The sequence below is a fragment of the Rhamphochromis sp. 'chilingali' genome (genome assembly GCF_963969265.1).
Source record: "Rhamphochromis sp. 'chilingali' genome assembly, chromosome: 8".
NCBI lineage: Eukaryota > Metazoa > Chordata > Actinopteri > Cichliformes > Cichlidae > Rhamphochromis > Rhamphochromis sp. 'chilingali'.
The window spans coordinates 13,178,555-13,197,139 of NC_137935.1; the positions used below are offsets into that span (position 1 = coordinate 13,178,555).

At 39.1% G+C, this 18,585-nt stretch overlaps 1 protein-coding gene across 6 annotated transcripts in view; it reads right to left on the reverse strand.

The window, feature by feature from the left end:
• Window positions 1-6,579, reverse strand: part of ncam1b (neural cell adhesion molecule 1b) — an 84,482-nt gene extending 77,903 nt beyond the window's left edge. For all 6 annotated transcript variants that reach the window (XM_080889425.1, XM_080889424.1, XM_080889423.1 and 3 more), the window contains exon 1: window positions 6,324-6,579. In XM_080889425.1, coding sequence (XP_080745551.1) covers window positions 6,324-6,375 — 52 coding nt within the window. In that variant the 5' untranslated portion in view covers window positions 6,376-6,579. The remainder of the gene's footprint in view (window positions 1-6,323) is intronic.
• Window positions 6,580-18,585: the final 12,006 nt, after the last annotated feature.

Consider the following 18,585-nt stretch of genomic DNA (forward strand, 5'->3'; position numbering starts at 1 on the left):
GCAACACAAACAATTTAAAGACAATTATTTTGAAATTCTAAATATTATATCAGACAAGATCAAAAAGAACTTTAACAATAACAAAACCAGAAGCTGGAGTCCTGATTGTATGGAACTATCGTCTTTGTGCAAGGTATGACTATGCTGAACCAAGATACAAACGGTATTAGGCCAGAGACACACTGTTAAGGCCTCTGTTCTCAGTGGGGTTATATAATTTTGTAAAATGATTGGTTGTAGTCACGTAGGTGACTGTAGTGTGTGTTTTGGGGGAGGGAAATCTATTTTAGTGGACGTCCCAAATAAAATCTCAATATGGCAAACAGTGCTGCCAGTACACAATGTGCCACAATCTACTGGCTTTATTAAGATGGAACTATTGGATTTTTTCCCTCATGAAGCTAAGTCAGAAGTCTGGAGCTTTTGTTAGTCAGCCTAGAGTCGTCTATGCTTCCATCTTGCTTTGTATGGTGCAGCATGGAGCAATGTCATGATTTCCACATGATCTGACTGATGATGTAACACAAGCTAAGTGAAACAATCCTGCTGTAAACCAGAGAGGCACATTTGCATAGTCAAAGGATCCAAACTGCAGGGTCAAACTGCAGAACTGCACTTCATTCATCAGTTTCACACATTGAGGACACTGGGAAGTCATTTCTTATCTTGCCCAATTCTCCTTAAATTCTCTCACTTTAAGTTCCGAGGCTATGTTTCATTTTCTGAAATGATTCCATATCCCAGTTATCAGTTCAAAGAGGATCAATTAATAATCATGTCAAGCAGCTCAACGGGCCCATTGAGCATGCAGCCATCAGGAGTGGGAAAGAGATAGAGAAAGAGGGTTAATCCTTCCTCAATCTCAGTTCAGTCACTAATACTGCAACTACACCATATAATCATCTGTAAAAAGATTATGATTTTCTTTGATTTACATGCTCGAAGTTCAAAAGTGCTATTTTAAAGTACCTTTTTTTTATACTTTAATGAAAGAAATGTAAAAAATATTTTGCTTCGGTGATGCCATATGAGTTATGTGAGAATGTGACTAGTTTATGAGTCATAAATCATGAAGTTATGACAGTTTACACTCAGATACACTGAATATAGACCATGATTATCAGTGCAATGAAGTGGAAAATAAGAAGTGAAAAACATGATTATGCACATGTTATTAAAATGTTAAGAACTTTTTTTAGTTCATCTAACACTATCATTTCATTACTCTGATTTTCTGAAGTTACTCACGGGCGCCTATGATTTATTATGCTATATAATAAGCAATACATCTGTGTCTAACTTACTAAAATACACTATGCAGAAATTTGAAAAATAAAATAAAAAAAGGATTGCTCTTGTTTCCCCTCTGTTCTAAGCGCAGACAGTATAAAAGATGGGTGAAGCGCCTGTGGCATCACCCATTGGTTTGTTAAGCCTTGAGATGCACATATTCATCTTCACCGTGCTGGAGTTTCGAAGTGGGCGGATCAGACTATGGAACTGCACAGTCATTGGCTAAGTCATTAGTCAATGAGAATAGCCTGGATAATCCTTCTTGTGAAAGATGATTAAGTCTTTGGAATATTTTTCATTGAAAATGATCCAAAATGAGTTAATGGGACCAGAAACCCAGCAGTAAAGTTTGTACGGAAGTTAAGTCTAGGGACATTTTCCAGACTTTTACTGAAGTCTGTTGGATCTCAAGCTGCTTTAATTATTTATGAGGTCTTTCCTTGTCTAACCATGTGACAATAACTTGTTTTCTATTTTGGATGTGTGACGCTTCAGGGTCAAGTGAGTAAACTCTCAGTCACACAGGCCTAGAGACCAATTGGTGCTCATCTGAAGGCCATCAGTCACAAGGTAGAACTATGTATTACCCAACCGATTTGCTAGCAGATTGCTGCAGTTAACTGTAGTTTGTGTGGAAGACGGGGAATTGTCTGCAAACACTAGCCTTAAAAGTATATGATGTGACTTTTGAAACGTGTTGGTTGCAGCACTGAGGCACAACTTTTACTTTGAAGATGAACATTCTTCATTTCTTGAAGTTCATTCAAGTTTAACAGCACTTGGGTAGTAACTGGTGAGTGTTTGCAGGCAAACCAACATGTTCTATACAAACTACAGTTGACTGCAGCAATCTGCTGCTGAACAAAGCAATCACAAGGAGCTTTTTGGTACAGCACAAAAAAAAAAGATAATCTGTATGTAAACAATGACTATGTGAGTAGAGTGTCGAAGGTCATGTCAAGAAGAAGTAGTCTTAGCTACCCTCACATGGGCTCAGGATTTTTGTGGGAAAGCCTTTTAACGCTTTATGTGCAATCCAGTATGTGCAAGGGTGTTCCTCCATCATAAGAGAAAAACAGAATGACTGGAGCCCTGCGTGCTCTGTAATTGCAACGTTCTTGCATATATTAGACAATTGTAGGTAAAATAACAGGAAACTGACCACTGGATTAGATTTTCTCTTGTGCCAAAGAAAGGAGTTGTCTGATACAGGGGGACAGCTCTTGCGCAATGTGCTTATGATGAAACGTGAATAGGATTGCAAGTGTTTGCAAGCGCAACCACCCACTGGTAGCCATTTAAAAAAATATAGGTTTAAGGCACGTCTGTGTCTGTTTCATTTTTCACACCCCGAATCTACTTCCATTGTTTTATTCTGTGGATGGTTCTAAGCTCCTCCCATCAGAAAAACACTAGCAAAGGTAAGGACATACAAATTTAGGGCTGCTCAATTAATCGAATTTTAATCACGATTACGATCTGGGCTTTCAACGATCATTAAAAATGACTGAGCCGATTATTAGCCCCTCCCTCATTTATCCGCGACACCTTAAAGGCCGGTCCGTGAAAATATTGTCGGGCATAAACCGGTCCGTGGCGCAAAAAAGGGTGGAGACCGCTGATTAAGAGGACCCGAGGGAAGCTCGGAAAGCTAAGCAGAAGTTATTTGGAGAGGAGAGTGACTGCTGTTGGTTGAAAAGAGAGGTTAAAAAAAAAAAAACTTCAGTGGTGTTGCACACTATTTTCTATTATTTTTTAAAGTCATTATTCAATACATTGTTATTGTTAACCCTTTAAAGCCGGTCAGAGCTGCACGCTCAGTTTTGTGTAACTATTTTTAAATCCCTGAAGAACCCTGAGCCCTGTAAGCTAGCACAATAATTTTTTTTTGCATATGAAACCAGAGGAGTTGTACTTACATCTTATGACATCAGCTTGTCCTCGGTCACGGTTTCCTTCCACATAAAGCTTTGCAAAAATTGCATAAAAAGCGCTTGCAGGAACAAAAACATAATATTCCAGAAACAGGCTTTGCTGATCCGATCAGCTGTTCCTAACACTTCCCACAGTGAAACAGACGTCAGTGCGAATTATCGCGCATGTCCGCCATTTCCTGCCCAAAACCAGAAGTGACGTCATTTTCGCGGAAAATGTAGTTTTTTACTTGTAGGCCTTAAAAGCCTATACTGGTGTTTTATAAGTCATGTTTGACTTTTCTGAATAGTTGCTGGGATGCTTAGAACTCGAATTGCACTGCTGGAAATAGTTTATTTTGATGCACCTGCTGTTTTCTTTGCAAATTTGCATCATAGGATTGTTTTTTCGTTTTTCCTGCAGTATATAAAAATTGGTGTATCTCCAAAATAAAACTATAAAGACACTCAAAATAAATTTCGTGTGGTGGGAAACTATTTTTTGCAACTTTTTTGTATTTAAAGTTTTGAGGGATAAACCTCTTAAATTTCTCCAAGTAGAAATATATGTAAAAAACAAAACAAAAATGATTTAATTTTTTTGTAGTTTATTGCACTTTTTTGCAATTAATGTAGTTACTATGGACTTAACGCATACATATTATTAAAATATGGGCTATAATAGTTGTATAGCAACTTGAAATGCTCCCACAAATGGCACTACAACATGTAAAAAAAATAATATAAGCTCTGGCGGACTTGGTTCTATAGTAGGTCGTAAGGGTTAAATAAATATCGTCAAATAATCAAGATCTCAATTTCAGTGAAAATAATCGTGATTATCATTTTTGCCATAATCGAGCAGCCCTATACAAATTTTTTTTTAAAAACACTGACTTTTTACTTCACTAGCACTGCGACTAGGACTGTGCAATTAAGTTTAATTTTTGGCTTTCAACAATTACTATACAATTATTGTGCTTCCTTACTTTGCCTTTCAGCACAGCCCCTTCAATCAATATGGCCTCTCAGTCAAAATTTACTCCCCATGAGAGAGTGGCAGATTTGGTTAATTTCACATTTATATATATAGTTAGTCAGTTTTGTCTTGTGATAGACTGGCGAACTGTCCAGGGCAGGGGTGCCCAATCCCGGTCCTCGAGAGCTACTATCCTGCAGCTTTTAGATGCATCCCTACTCCAACACAGCTGAATCAAATGGTTTGATCTCTTCAGCATGCCATCATGTTTGGCAAAGGCCTGATAACAAGCCATTCATTTGATTCAGGTGTGTGGGAACAAGGATGCATCTAAAAGCTGCAGGACGGTAGCTCTCGAGGACCGGGATTGGGCACCCCTGGTCCAGGGTATACCATGCTGCTTCCACTATGAAAGCTCGGACAGCCCCCGAAGCAGAAGAAAATGGAATGACAGATAAATCTCACATAATTATAATAAGTTTTAAGCAATCAACTTCAATAAAAGAAAAGTTTTTTTTCCAATACACTGCTTTTACAAAATCTGTCCAACTGTGTTAGGTAATTGTGAGTTTAATACTGACCAAAATTACTGTAATTATGATTTTCACACAATGATGGAGATCTAAACGCAGCTCTCGTGGGTGAAAGGACCTCTGTTTAACCCACTACACCACCAAAATGGAATTTGTTGTTTCTCCCGATGAGGTATGAAAAGGATGTGTGATTGGCTGAACTCTCCTGTTATGAAATAGGTTTTCTAAAGTCAAAAACAGAGCCAAGAGGAAGTCCACAAGTCTACATTCACCTCAACTACTGAAATCAAATATGCTAAGAGGTTAACATAAATACTTGCTCCATTACATCATAAAAATACTACCTCCTCCTACTGCTACTTCCTCCTACTTCAAATGGTTCTACAAGAGAAAATTTAATCCAGCAATCGAGGTCTTATTATTATTTTACCTAATATTTTGTAATACTGCAAGAGAGTTTACCATTACAGAGCAGGGAGAGCTCCACTCCCTCTGCGTTTTCCTCTCCTGATGGAGGAACACCCCTGCACATACTGGATTGCACATAAAGGATTAAAAGGCTATCCCACGAAAATCCTGAGCCCCTGTGAGGGTAGCTAAGAGTACTACTTCATACATAAGCACCTCACGTGTGAAATCACTAAGGTTAATAAAAAGGGGGGGCGGGCAGATGTTATTAAAATGTAATTTCACACAAAACTCCCTCAATTACACTTACATAACGACACATTTTACCAACTTAGAGGATCTCATTTCAAAGCCTTTATCGTGGCATCAGATTACATAACAGATGATTCAGAGTAGAAGTTGTGCTTGCTATGCATCAGTGTGCCAGAGAGACCAAACACTGTCCCTCACAGACTGCCCATGCACTTCATCCAGTCATCATCGTCTTCTCAATGCTACCATCGCACCTGTACACATGAAGAGGTACCTGCCAAAATGCGTTTTATTTTTTTATGCAGATTATACCTTTACCTGAGATGCCGTGACTCAACCCAGAAGCCCGTGATTCAGTGCGTATCCCGTTCTGTGTGTGTGTGTGTCTACAAACACAGAGAGCCCAGCATCACTCCCCATCAACAACAAACACGTCCCATCCAAGCTAAGAGAACGGCCCACATCAACACGACTACAAATGCAGAGAAATGCATGCCACCCCTGCAAATCCCTTTTCCCATGCTGCTCCTATCCACTCCAATATAAATTTAAAGGCTCTTCTTCTTCTTCGGTGTCATATTTTATTCAATGTACAATTATGCGAAGTCAGCGAGCAGGCTGGTCACGCAAAGTGAAGCTCCCCCTCTGAATGTATGGGAGTGTGTAACACATTAGCAGCTGGCAGCTTTAAGCTGTTTTTACTTATAAGAGAAAATAAATAAACAGCTCGTCAGTAGGCTAATTAGCAGCAGTCGCAGTGCCGTTACCGTCGCACCTGCTAAATGAGTGCCTGCGGGCGGAGGTGGCGAGGAGATGCCTGCGGTCCTGGTCACTTTTTTTTTTTTAAGGGTGGAAATAGAAGGGGATTCATGGCAAAACACCAACAAAAACACGTCTGTCTTAAAAGCGATGACTTTGATTCAAATGTGAGATTTTTTTCCTTACCTGTACAGCTCACGAGAAGCAAGGCTAAAAAAATATCCCTTGTCTGGACCATCGCAACTCCCGAGTAACGTGAACGTTAAACGGTGTAGCTAACGTTTAATCTCCGCTCGGTCCCTACGGTATTGCCCTCGGGTTTCCTGCCCCTGTTAGCGACTGTTCATCCTAATCTACAGAACTGAGCTCGTCGGGAATAAGTGTCAGCGGCAGCGTTGTTGATGACAAGCAGCGGTCAGAGATTAGCAGCGATGAGCGCCAGTGCACAGTTCAAAGTCTGACTGACAAGCGGAGCCTTTTCACACACTTGAATTACTCCGCAGAGCCGGAATAAAGCACCTCCTGTAACTAGTGCGTGGGTATCAACGGGAAGCAGGGGAACAGCTGCAAATAATCATAACAATGAAAAATTAAAGTTGAAATATAGCATATATAAGATTGTTTCAAAATATGGTAAAGCAAGTAAAAGTGTGAAATGCAGAGCTGTTTAGTGTATTTTTTTTATATCGGTGTCCCCCCCTACGGTAAGATACATAACAAGGCACCCTTTATAAGCAATTGTAATTAATAACTTTAAGGGTTTCTTTTAGTTTTACATTGCTTTAGGGAAAGATGGTTGTTGGCCAGTTATTACAAATTAATTTTACTGAATTCAAATAATTGATTTCTTTTGCAGCTTGCTATACGCAAGGATTTTCTGCTTTTCCAGTCTTATTTGATAGCAAACAGAATATATTTTAACTCTGGACTGATAACACAAATAATAATTATAAAAATAAAATAGAAAAATGCTTGGGACTAGGATATTGTGATAGTTATGTCTTACTATTGTGAGTTGTACATATTAGAGCCAAAGTCATCACCATATTTTGCAACCTTACTTGTAAGGAATTGACATTTCCCTTTGACTGTAATCATGGTACATAAAAAGGCTGTAGAGAATCTAAACTAAAATTCATTAACTACACAACCATTAACGGATTGCCAACATCTGTAATTGCATAGGCTAATTATGAAATACAAAGAAAAAGCATCAGTCAGTAGGAATTTCACAACATGTGAATGCCCAATTTGCTACTGCTGCATTAGTTAAGGATTTATTAATCATTAAAGAGACACCGTTTATTATCAACTATTGTATTTTGACTGCACACCAAAAGAAGACCTTCAAATGTCCTTTTTTCCCTATTTTCTCCAAATCAGTTTTGCTTCTTGAAAAGTTTATTTTCCTTCATGTTAGTCCAAATGCAGTTTCAAAGCTTTTATCTCACTGCCACAAATATAATTTTTGTGGAGAATTATTAAATCCATCTGTCGAACTGAGACTCCTCTGGTCTTTATTAAACCCAGCCCGCTATTCACAGAAATAATAGGGCTTGTAGTACAACTGTGGCGACAACACCACTGATATCTTACCCTCTGTGCGCCAGATAAACTAATTACAGTGTTATACACATTAGCTTATAATTTACAGTGAAATATTGATCATTTGGATCTCTTCCAACTCTGTTTTGTGTCACACATATTTGAAATGCTGCATGTTAAACCACAGGCATTTGCTTTGACATATTTGAAGTACTACTCACCCCACAGGTTACCCCCACAAATGACCAAAGGGAGCCTTTTATATAGGTTGTAAAGTGAATGCCACCTGAGAGCGATGCAGGGTAAAAGATGCTTGTTTGCTTGCACAGCAGGGATGATCGGTAGCCATGAGCACCACCCTCTCAGGCCTCCTGAGAGGGCGGTTTGCTTTATATTTTCATTGCTGGCCAGCAAAGACATGCAGTTGGCCACAGTGTAATAAACCCAAATCAATCTGTGGGCTCACTGAAATTGCACTGTGGTTATATCTGGCATATTTTCCTTAACCCACCCTTTTACAAGCAATTCCCTCCAAACATACCACCACTGGGAGTCCGGCCTCAGAATTTTCACTCCCTTCCTGCTTTGCTCTTTCCATCGACTAATAAGCAACTTGTGAAGGAGGGTGGGCGTGGAGTTCGGGTTTTTATTTTTAGGTTATCTTGTTAACGTAGGAGCTCAGTATCGTATGAATTCCCAAGAAATCTTCAAGTGGTTTCTTTTTAAATGGAGAAATCTACTGGCTGAGTAATTATTTACGATTATGAGATCTCATAGGTTCAGTCAGCTAAATTCCTTGATGTTAATTAATTAAAATGCCTAACTGGAGACATTATTTTCAATTAGTCTGAAGAGAACAAACAACATCATGCCATCTGAGTAATCTGCCCAGCATTAACAGTGTCGTGCTTTTAACTCCGCATTCCTCTCATCTTCTGCGTGGCACCATACCATGAACTGCCACATGTCCTGATCTTCCTCATAAAAAAATCATTTGGTAAAAAAAAATTGTGTTCCTGTGTTCTCACCGAGCTATCAACTCAATTTTTTGTTAAACTGAAATATGCTGTCTGTTTGTGGTAATTCGCCCATAACGTGCTCTTTTATCTACTCAAATTACCCAGAATCCCTCTCTAAACCATGTCAAGACCTATTACGTTTTCATCTCTCATGCTAAAAAGCATACAGTTGTAATAGTAGTAGTATTAATAGTAGTAGTATAAGACTGTACATGCTTATACTGTGCTTCATTCTCCTCACTTTTACACAGAGAAGCGTAGGATTAAATACACAGTCATTTCAAAAACACAATTCACGCTTACATGCACACACATCTCTCTCCAACGCAAAACATATGTTTCATTACACACCGGCCTGTGAGGGGGTATTTTTTTTCTTTTTTCTGTCCCTCCCTTTTACAGTCTCTCTCACTTTTTCTCTCTCCCGCCTCTTCTCATCCTCTTCACCCATGTGAGCCATGACCACACACGGACTCTCTTGAACTCACACCTACATGGACACACACATGTGGAGCACTTTACATCTATTTTTTCCATTGTTGAACCATACTAGTGTATATACTATCTATCTATCTATCTATCTATCTATCTATCTATCTATCTATCTATCTATCTATCTATCTATCTATCTATCTATCTATCTATCTATCTATCTATCTATCTATCTATCTATCTATCTATCTATCCATAGCCTCCAGTAGAGGATCCATGTGGACAGTCTCTACTGTAGGAGGTTTTAAAATAGCTTCAATTACCTCCTCCACTACTGTAACAGAAGACAACATTCAGTACTGACATGGACATTGGTTTCTGGGTCATGAGAGAAAAGCAGAGGTGTTACAGCCCAAGCCCTGCTGTGATTTTCCCCTAGCAAGTGTGCCTTGTTCTCGCTCCAGCCTCAGGTGCACCCTTCCCTGCCGCTGAGTCTACTCAGCAATTAGGCCAGAGAGAGGCGAGCTCCAAAGCTCCAGTGCCAGAGAGCCTGGTGTGTCGCGGCTGCTTACTCCTGCTCTCTGGAGAGGAGGTTGTTGGTGGTGGTTTACCTATTTAACTTACTCTTTTATTTTGTGACCAACTTATGTTTTCTTTCTTTTGATGATGATGGCAGCTTGACTGTCATTATTATGTAAAAAGCTTTACTTTACTGGTTAATGGAATGGTAATTATATAGTGCTTTTGAGCACTCTTTTGACTCCAAGCCTTTATACACTCATTCACACCTTTTTGTAAGCCTACGTGCTTTTAATCTAACATTTGCCCATTTACACTACAGTGACTACACTGTAAGTCAGAGTTCAGTATCTTGCCCAAGGGATATTTTTACATGCAAACTAACCTTTTGATTTTTAGATGACCCCCAATACCTCCTGATTAACAGGCATCCAAATCTTGCCTCTTTGTCTTCTTTTTTTTCAACAAGGACATTTTTTGTTACCTCCCTGCATCCCCTGGACTTTTAGGGGAATGTAACAAGAGGTCATTTCCGCAGGGAGGTGGACGACATGTTCTGTGGACATCAGCGTGACTAATGAGATAAACTGGGAATCCACCGTTCCAGGATAGCATTATTTTAAAACCGCCTTCTTCTTCCCACCGAGCCTCGGCTTTTTCTCTCAGGATCATATTCAATTACTGTGCATTTCAGACAGAGGAGAACAAAAACATGCTGTGGATCAGGCAGGCTTGTAGAAATACAGCATCATGGCCTGTGAAAGCACCAAACTTCAATAAGGATTTGTTGATATAACCAACAGCACTTTTCTTAGACCATTATAAATCATATGTACTTTTTTAAAAATCCTGTGGTTTTGAGCTATAAACGGGCTGCCTACACTGAAAGCAGACCAAAAGTAGAGGTACAGGTGTCAAAGCAACAGTATTGGCTTTTCTAGTTGAATGTTCTGCAGTGCAGAGGAATGAATCTTTGAAAAGCCTTGAGAAAACCTGGGAAGCTCTGTCATTCAATTATCACCTTTAGTGCAGAAAGATTGTGCTTCCTATAATCTCAGAACTAAAGGGTGCGTATCAGTTAGCTTCAGTGAGAGATGGTGTTGTCACACAGTGGACTCATTGTCCTGAAAGTCTGTCCTGCAAGGCACACAGGGCTCCTTTGTGAAGTGCAGATATTAATCTGCATAGGCAGAAATCTGGAGGAGTCTGACTAAGCTCACATACAACCACACACATCAGTGCGCACATAGACAGACACAGACTAAGCCATATGCATATTCATTATGTAACAGGAAAAAAGGATGCTGTGTCCACTCCCGTGCAGCTTGCCCATCATAAAGATTTCATTCTTCTTTGAACAGATTCAAACTGCAAGCCTGCTGTCACCACTGTAGACATTAAGTGTTATTGCCAGATGTCATTGCAATGCTCTAACCAGGTTTCATCATCGCCAAGTACAAAGCGGGCATAGTTCCTCTCATAGTCTAGTGTTTTTTCCTGCCAGTCCAGTGACGGCATTTTGTTTCTACCTCGTTTGCATAACTCACATTGTAAGAAACTACATTCTGTGACCACAAGTTGACAGAGTCTAAACCCCACAAATGAATGAATGACATCTAAGTGCAACGAACATTTTCCAGTCAAAATAGCTTGAACAGTTTTGAGAGGCTCAAAATCGACATTATTAACACATGAAAATTGTCTCATGGTGGAGTCTAAGTGCGTATATCTTCAAACACCTTTTTTTATAACATTTACTTTAGGGAATAAATAAAGAAATAAAATAAGAATCAAACATCTGAACATCACAAAATGTGGGATCCTATTTGAGACACCTTTAAACAGTGTAAGACGTAAATAATTTGTTTTGAGCCTTAAAGTGTTTTAGCCTAAAAGAAAACTAATTCTCAAGTTGAAAATGAAATGTTATTTAAAAATACATATTAGATATCTGCTGCCATCTAGGGTTGTAAAAAGATTACAGCACTGAAATAAAACCTGAGAAAATCCTGAGCATGTAATTTGGTCTTTCTGACATTTGGGGGCAGTATACCTCTTCTGTAAATCTGCCTCAACAGATTCTTTTGCTTTTATTGTATAATTCATGTGTGGACACTGTACAAAAGCAATTAAGAATGAATGATAACTAATGTTGATTACTTTTGTAAAGAGGTGCAATTTGGGGAAAAAAAGGAGTGGATAATAGATTTCCATTCTGCACCCATTGTTTCTGGCTGTAAACCTAACTAACTATGACCCAACCCTCCAGCTGGATGGGAGGTCTGCCTCGCAGACAAAAACAACTGCAGTGATATATACTGAATCTGATATGGTTCATGTTTGATTGATTGTTTTTCTTTTTTGTTTCCTATGTTGGTTTCCAGCAAATTCTCTCCCTTGGTTATTCTATAAAAAAAAAAAAAGAAGTCTCACCTACAGAGCTCAGCAAATTGCATACATTTTTTCTATTTGTTTTTTCATATTTTCCCCTGTTTTTCCACAAATTTCTTTGTTTCTGGACACTGTGAAGATATATTTAATTAAATCCGAATTGGAACCAGCGGTAGACTAGATCGCATGCATCAGTGTATCATGGGGTGTGCAATACCAAATAAAAGTAGTACTCTTATCCCGATCTTTAGGTTGTTCTTATGCTTTTGGCTCATGTCTTCGTATGCGCCCCCACGCCCTCTTGTTTTTATTCTAAAAGCAGTCCAAATTGGTTGAAACAATTCCACAAAACCTTGACTATTTGTGTTAAACGTCACCATTTAATGACATCTGACAAGTGAATCCGAACATGAAAATTCACTGACCATATGTGACATGCTAAATGGTTTTCTTTCCCATCACCTTCAAAACACGCGCGCATGCACGGTTACTATGCCTCATTGCTACACCACAATAACAGACAAATTATTGTAACAGAACCCAGAAATACACCAAAATTGCAATCTGATAATGACGGGAAATGAGTTCAACACAGATGTTCCAACTGAACAGGTGGCAAATAGCTGTATAGTGTTATAAATCCATCAAAAATGCAAGCAAACAGCCTCCTCCCCAAATGCTCTAGTCGTTACTTATACAAACTTATTAACAATCAGAGTAACAGTGTAATTTTGAGACTCACACTGCAGACAACCCAAACATGCTGTAAACCGAGCTTAGCATGCGCCAGCTTCTATAATGTGCAGTGACAGTTTGCATCAGATCTTGGGTCTTTCAGGAAGCCTGTCACTTTGGATTTCACTCAAAGTGTATGACAAGCCTCTAACATACTCAAACCCCATTTCAAACCCTTGGATAGAACACTGCTCTCTGTCATCAAACTGCCTTCAACATTCTCTCTGCAATACTGAAAATGAAAAAAAAAATTCTGCATTAAAAAAGATGAGATGCACAAAATGCGTCTTTACTGAAAAAAAGACGATCGTTTGCATTTTTTAGTGGTACATCTGGATCTAAAAACAGCTGTTGGACTGAATGCACACACAAGCACACTGCATTTTAGTGCTATACATTAAATGCAATGTGTTATCTTCACTTGTGTGTTGTTTCATATTTTGGGCATACTGCTGTTATTAGGTACCACAAATAGATCTACGTTTGTGTGTGTCTGCCCATGTAGTCTTAGTTTAACATCCCCCCACCCCTTTCTTCCCATTGTGCAGTGTTTATGTGACCAGTGTTATGGCCTTGACAAGGCACTTGAGTCCAGCCGGGCTATTATCCTGCAAGCCAACCTGGAAGTTAACTCTGCCATGGTTCGTTGGCTCCAGCTCCTACTATAACTTCAGTGGGGTTTTGAATGTGCCTTTAGATTGATGCCAAAATAAGGTGTGGGCTAAACACAGTCAGGCACTGACTAAAAGAGAACTAAGTTCAAATTCAACACAGCGCTGAAAAGCAATTGCACAACGTTAGGAAATCTATTTGGAAAACTGACACGTGGAGGTATAGAACACAAAATCAGTGAAAAGGAAAGAATGTATTCTGCATGAGAGCCAGGATTTAAAAAACAGTGCTTTGTAACAGAAACAGAAAGGTTTCCGTAGAGTCCCCTTCAAAATCTACTGTTGTTACACAGACATTACCCCCAAATTTTAAGTAGTAACTTAATTGGGGGATAGTTGAAAAACATCCCTATTTACTATCATCAAAAGAAGGGGCGATATGAAGATTAGTCTGACTTTAATGGCTACAGCCACTTACCATTTACCTCAGCTAATAGGCTCAAATCAGTGGGAAACAGCTAGTCTTATTCTGTCTAATTGTTTTTACCTGAGCCTGGGCAAACATTTCTTTCTCAACCCATACCGAGATAAAGTGTTTAGCTGATTAGTCGATTGGCAGAAAACATTTTGAGGGAAAATCTGGTAATTAATAAACATTTCAAAATTGTCAAAAACTAAATTAATTGTTTATGTTAAAAAAACCCAAATGTGTTCAAATCTGAATACAGTATGAAATCATATGTTATACGTATTTAAAAAATAATGAAGAAATCACATAAAAACAAGAAATAAACCCACTAAAAATAGTCAAGACAAGACAAAGGATGGAAAGACAATTATACTTCAGTTTCTCTGATTAAAATAGGGATTTTATACAATTCAATAAACCCAAATGAAATGGAAATCAGGAGCTTTAGGGACTGCTGTGTGTCACCTGGGCAATTGCTCTGTGGGTGTTGTTCCAGCAAACCAAGAAGTAAGATAAGGTAAGAAAACAACAACAAAACAACAACAAAAAAAACCCCCAAAAAAACCCCCCAAAAAGACGACTGGATGTATGAGGATGGAACTAGTCTCAGTAAGGCTATCAGCTTCTGATAATTTTTTTTTAAGCGATGTCAGCAAATCGTATAGTATATACATCATGTGATGTTAGGAGCTCAGTATGCAGTCTAATTACAACACATTTTGCCAAGGTCTTTGATGGTCTAGATCACACAGTGGCAGTACAATGCCTCCTCGATCTTGAAATGAAAGCCGGCCTAATTTCATGGATCTGCAGCATTATAACAGACCACTGTCAGAAAGTACGCTACCAGGGACACCTCTCCAGTTGGAAATACCCCATATCTGAAGATAATTGTACTAGGGCCCATCATCTTTTTGCAACGATTAACAGAATGGAAGTGACCACTGGAAAAATGTGGATGATATTATTCTGGCAGGCAGTTATCCCATACTCTGCAACAGACCCTGCAAGGCCTGGACATGGAAGAACACAGAATGAAGCTCAGCCTAAAGAATTATAAACAGCTCTGTTGACTCTTTCTATTGAAAGATCCTGGGAGTCCCAAACAGTTTATATTGACCTCAGCCAACACAAAGCTTTCTGCTTTGCCTCTACTGGAGAGTTTTCATCTTCACAGGCGATGTGTGTCCAGCGCTGGAGCATGCAGCACCTGTCTGAAACCAAGCTACACGGCAGGAACACACACTGATATGGGCATGTAAAATCATTCTCAGCCAGAGGTATTCAGGATACTCAGAAGCTCTTCGCACTTTCCGATTGTGTATTTCAGTAAGATACAGACCCGGCTGTGTCTTGGCTTTACCAGAAAGCTCCATAAAGTTCAACTTCAGACGAAGTGACTGCAACAAGGTACTGAACTGAGAAATACAAGAGATCATCAGTCTCCTGCAGTGTGCAGACTTCTAAATGAGAAGTAGATTTCAGGAATTTAATTTGTGATATAGGTAAAGAAAAAGAAACTACTGTGCATTGTTTCAGTGATATGTATGATTATGAAACTGTAGTAGTGCTGAAAGGTAAATAAAAACATAAAATTCTTGCCACATCTAATTTTAAGTGATGCATCTTGACTCAAAGTTGCTAACAACTCTGGAACTCAAGTGACAAAAGTGGTGTTCTCATTAGTTTCATAATGTGTCTAACGCTTCTAGCTCTTTTTTTTCCATTACAGCACAGTTTTATTGTAATACCACATTATCATAGGCATACAGTAAGCTGTTCTTATCATTTGATGTAGACATATTTAGACCCTTCATATATCAAAAGTAAACTTCTTCATGTGCGCTTGTAAAATATAGCATTTCTTCAAGTCTACGAGGAGCTGAGTGTAGATACCAACACACTCTCACTTGTTTTAAGTACTACAATACCGACTTCAAACAGAATAAGTTGGACTTGAAAGGGGAGGTGTTTAAAATGTTTCCCCTTTCACTTCTATTGATCGTGTGAGAAAGATAAGAACAAAGAAATGTTGCCTGTTGCATGTTTTGTCATGGTCCTGGGTCATTTTGGCCCAGCGTTTTGTGTTTCCTTGAAGTTCATTTTTGTGCTTTGTGTTTATTCTGATTTTGTATTGGTTTAGGGTTGAACCTGTAGTTTGGTGTGTGTATTCAGCCCTACCTGTGTCTGTCCTTGGTGCTCTGTTCATGTCCCCGTGTTGTGTTGTAAATCAGTCTGTGTGTTCCTGCTTTACTTTGAAGGCTCATGTTCTGGATTTCCTGTTCTATTTTGAAGGTCTGTGTCTGTTGTCATTGTGTTCAGCTTGTGTCCTCCGGTCCTCATGTGTATTAGGTTCAGCTGTTCTTCCCTCCTGTGTGTGATTACCTGATTACCTTGTGTGTGTGTATATTTAGTGGGTGTCGGTCTGTGTTCATTGTCGGCTCGTCTGCGTTCTATGGTGTTCCCGTCTCTCTGCCCCGCACCCCTTTTGTATGGTCTCAGGTTTGTCATTTAGTTCTCCCAGTTTAGGTTTCTTCAGTTGTTTTGTCATGCCTCACTGCCTGTTTCTGCCATTGTCACTTTGTAAATAAACATCACTCGTATCATCAGTCACTGCTGCATTTTGGGTCCTCCCTTTCCTCCACACCACACGGCTCACTCCGCCAGCCGTGACATGTTTCCTTTGACCCCTTTCACAGTTCACACCCTTCCAACCATCTTGACTTTCATTTCTTTCAGTTTTTGTTTTGTTTTTGCATTAATAAATGATTGCCACAAAAACTAAAAGTTCTCATGAGGTTTCATCTTCTAATTTCCTAAAGGTCTTGTCCTAAGCAAGCTCACTGACAATGAACACTTACTGTACAACACTGTTATTTTTCTGAGAAGAAAAGAATAGAAGAATTACTCGCTACTGTGTATCAAAATGAATACGCTAACAATCCCGAGAGTGTTTCATATTTTACTTTGCAAAGCAAAAGAACTGCACTTAGTCATTTCTTTTCGTGTGTACAACATTTACAAACGCTTGCAAAGAATGTGAAACGTTCTTTCCAATGTGCACAAAATGACCTTGTTGAAGGATTTCACATATTATTTTGCAAAATTCAAGCATCATTCAGGAATTGGGCCAATGCAACTGAGAAAAACTTTAAGTGCAATTGAGTTACAGTTATTTGTGAACAAGGCGAGTGCTCAGATAAACACTTATGTTGGCAAAGGCTTATCTGTGAAGAGCAGGATTATAGGAATGTGGGGGTGTAACAAGGAGAAGACAGCAGAATATACACGTATTGGCCACATCATTACGTATACCTGTTCAACTGCTTGTTGATATCAAATCGCCAGTTCGCAGTATCAAAGTGCATTTTAACAGGCAGACACAGTCAAGATGACCTGCTGAAGAGAAAATGAACATCGGAATGTGGAAGAACAGTGATTTAAGTGACTTTAAACATAGAACACAGTTGTTGGTGCCGGATTGGCTGGTCCAAGTATTTCAGAAACCGCTAATACTGAAATACCCAGTAAGCAGCAGTTCTGTGGGCAAAAATGTTAATGTTATGGTTCAGAAAAGAATGGCCAAACTTCAAAATAGACGATTGATGATGACTCTGATGAGTCTAGATTTCAGAATTTGGCATAAATACCATGGTAGCATTAAACCATCCTTCCAGATCCAGCTGCTACTGGTGGTGTAATAGTGTGGGCGATCCTAAAAAGTTCATTCTGTTCATCTGGATGCAGTGTTTCCAGTGGGAGAAATCTTTTCGTCGCTCATCCAAGTGACTTCTTCACAGCTGACTGCATATTTCCCCAACCTTATAAACAGCACAAATGCATAATGATCGAAACAAGCACCACTTACTAACAATGGGCCTTGAGGTCAGTTTTATGATCATTATGCAAATTATCATGACCATTGATCCATGGCTATGAATACCATTCGCAGACAGTTGAGGAATGCCTTCAATCACAGCACTGAAAGATGGTGAAAGACGTACCCTTAGCCTTTTTGTTCTCTTTATGGCAACAGTGTACCCATCCTCTGATGGCTTCTTCTAACCATGAACATGGTACTCGATGTCTTCACAGTCACCAGATCTAAATCCAATAGAGCACCTTTGGGATGTGGTAAAACGGGCGATTGGCATCATGAATGTTCAGCTAGCAAATCTGCAAGACCAGTGTGATGCTATCGTGTTAATATGGACCAAAATATATGAAGAACCTTTCCAGCTCTTTGCTGAATCTATCCAACAAAGAATAAAAAAGCGTATCTCAAGGCAAAAGGGAATCAAACCCAGTGGTGTAGTTAATGAAGTAGGCGAGTAGAAGAAGAGTGTAGAAGAGTGAATGAATGAGACACTTTCTTTCCCTGCTACTACTGCTGAGTCTCATCAAAGTCTGTGGTCAAGCGTACAGCAGGCCCAGGTATTCTCAGCACTGTTTTATTTCTGTAAGATACAATTACACAGTAATAAGTCATTCTAATTTGTTTCCACTGTGCTTCTTTTCTGATTATCTAAATGTTTGTGTTATGTGAAATACACCACAGATTTTTTTTTGTCCTACTCAATAAAATGGAATGAAAAAGAATTTGCTCAAACAGTGGTATTCAGTGTCAGTGTAAACATGTAGGACAAGACTGTCAGTAAGTAAGTAAGTGAGAAGATGGGGAACATACTTTTGTTGTCCACCGTCATCCTGACAGGATATCAAAATAT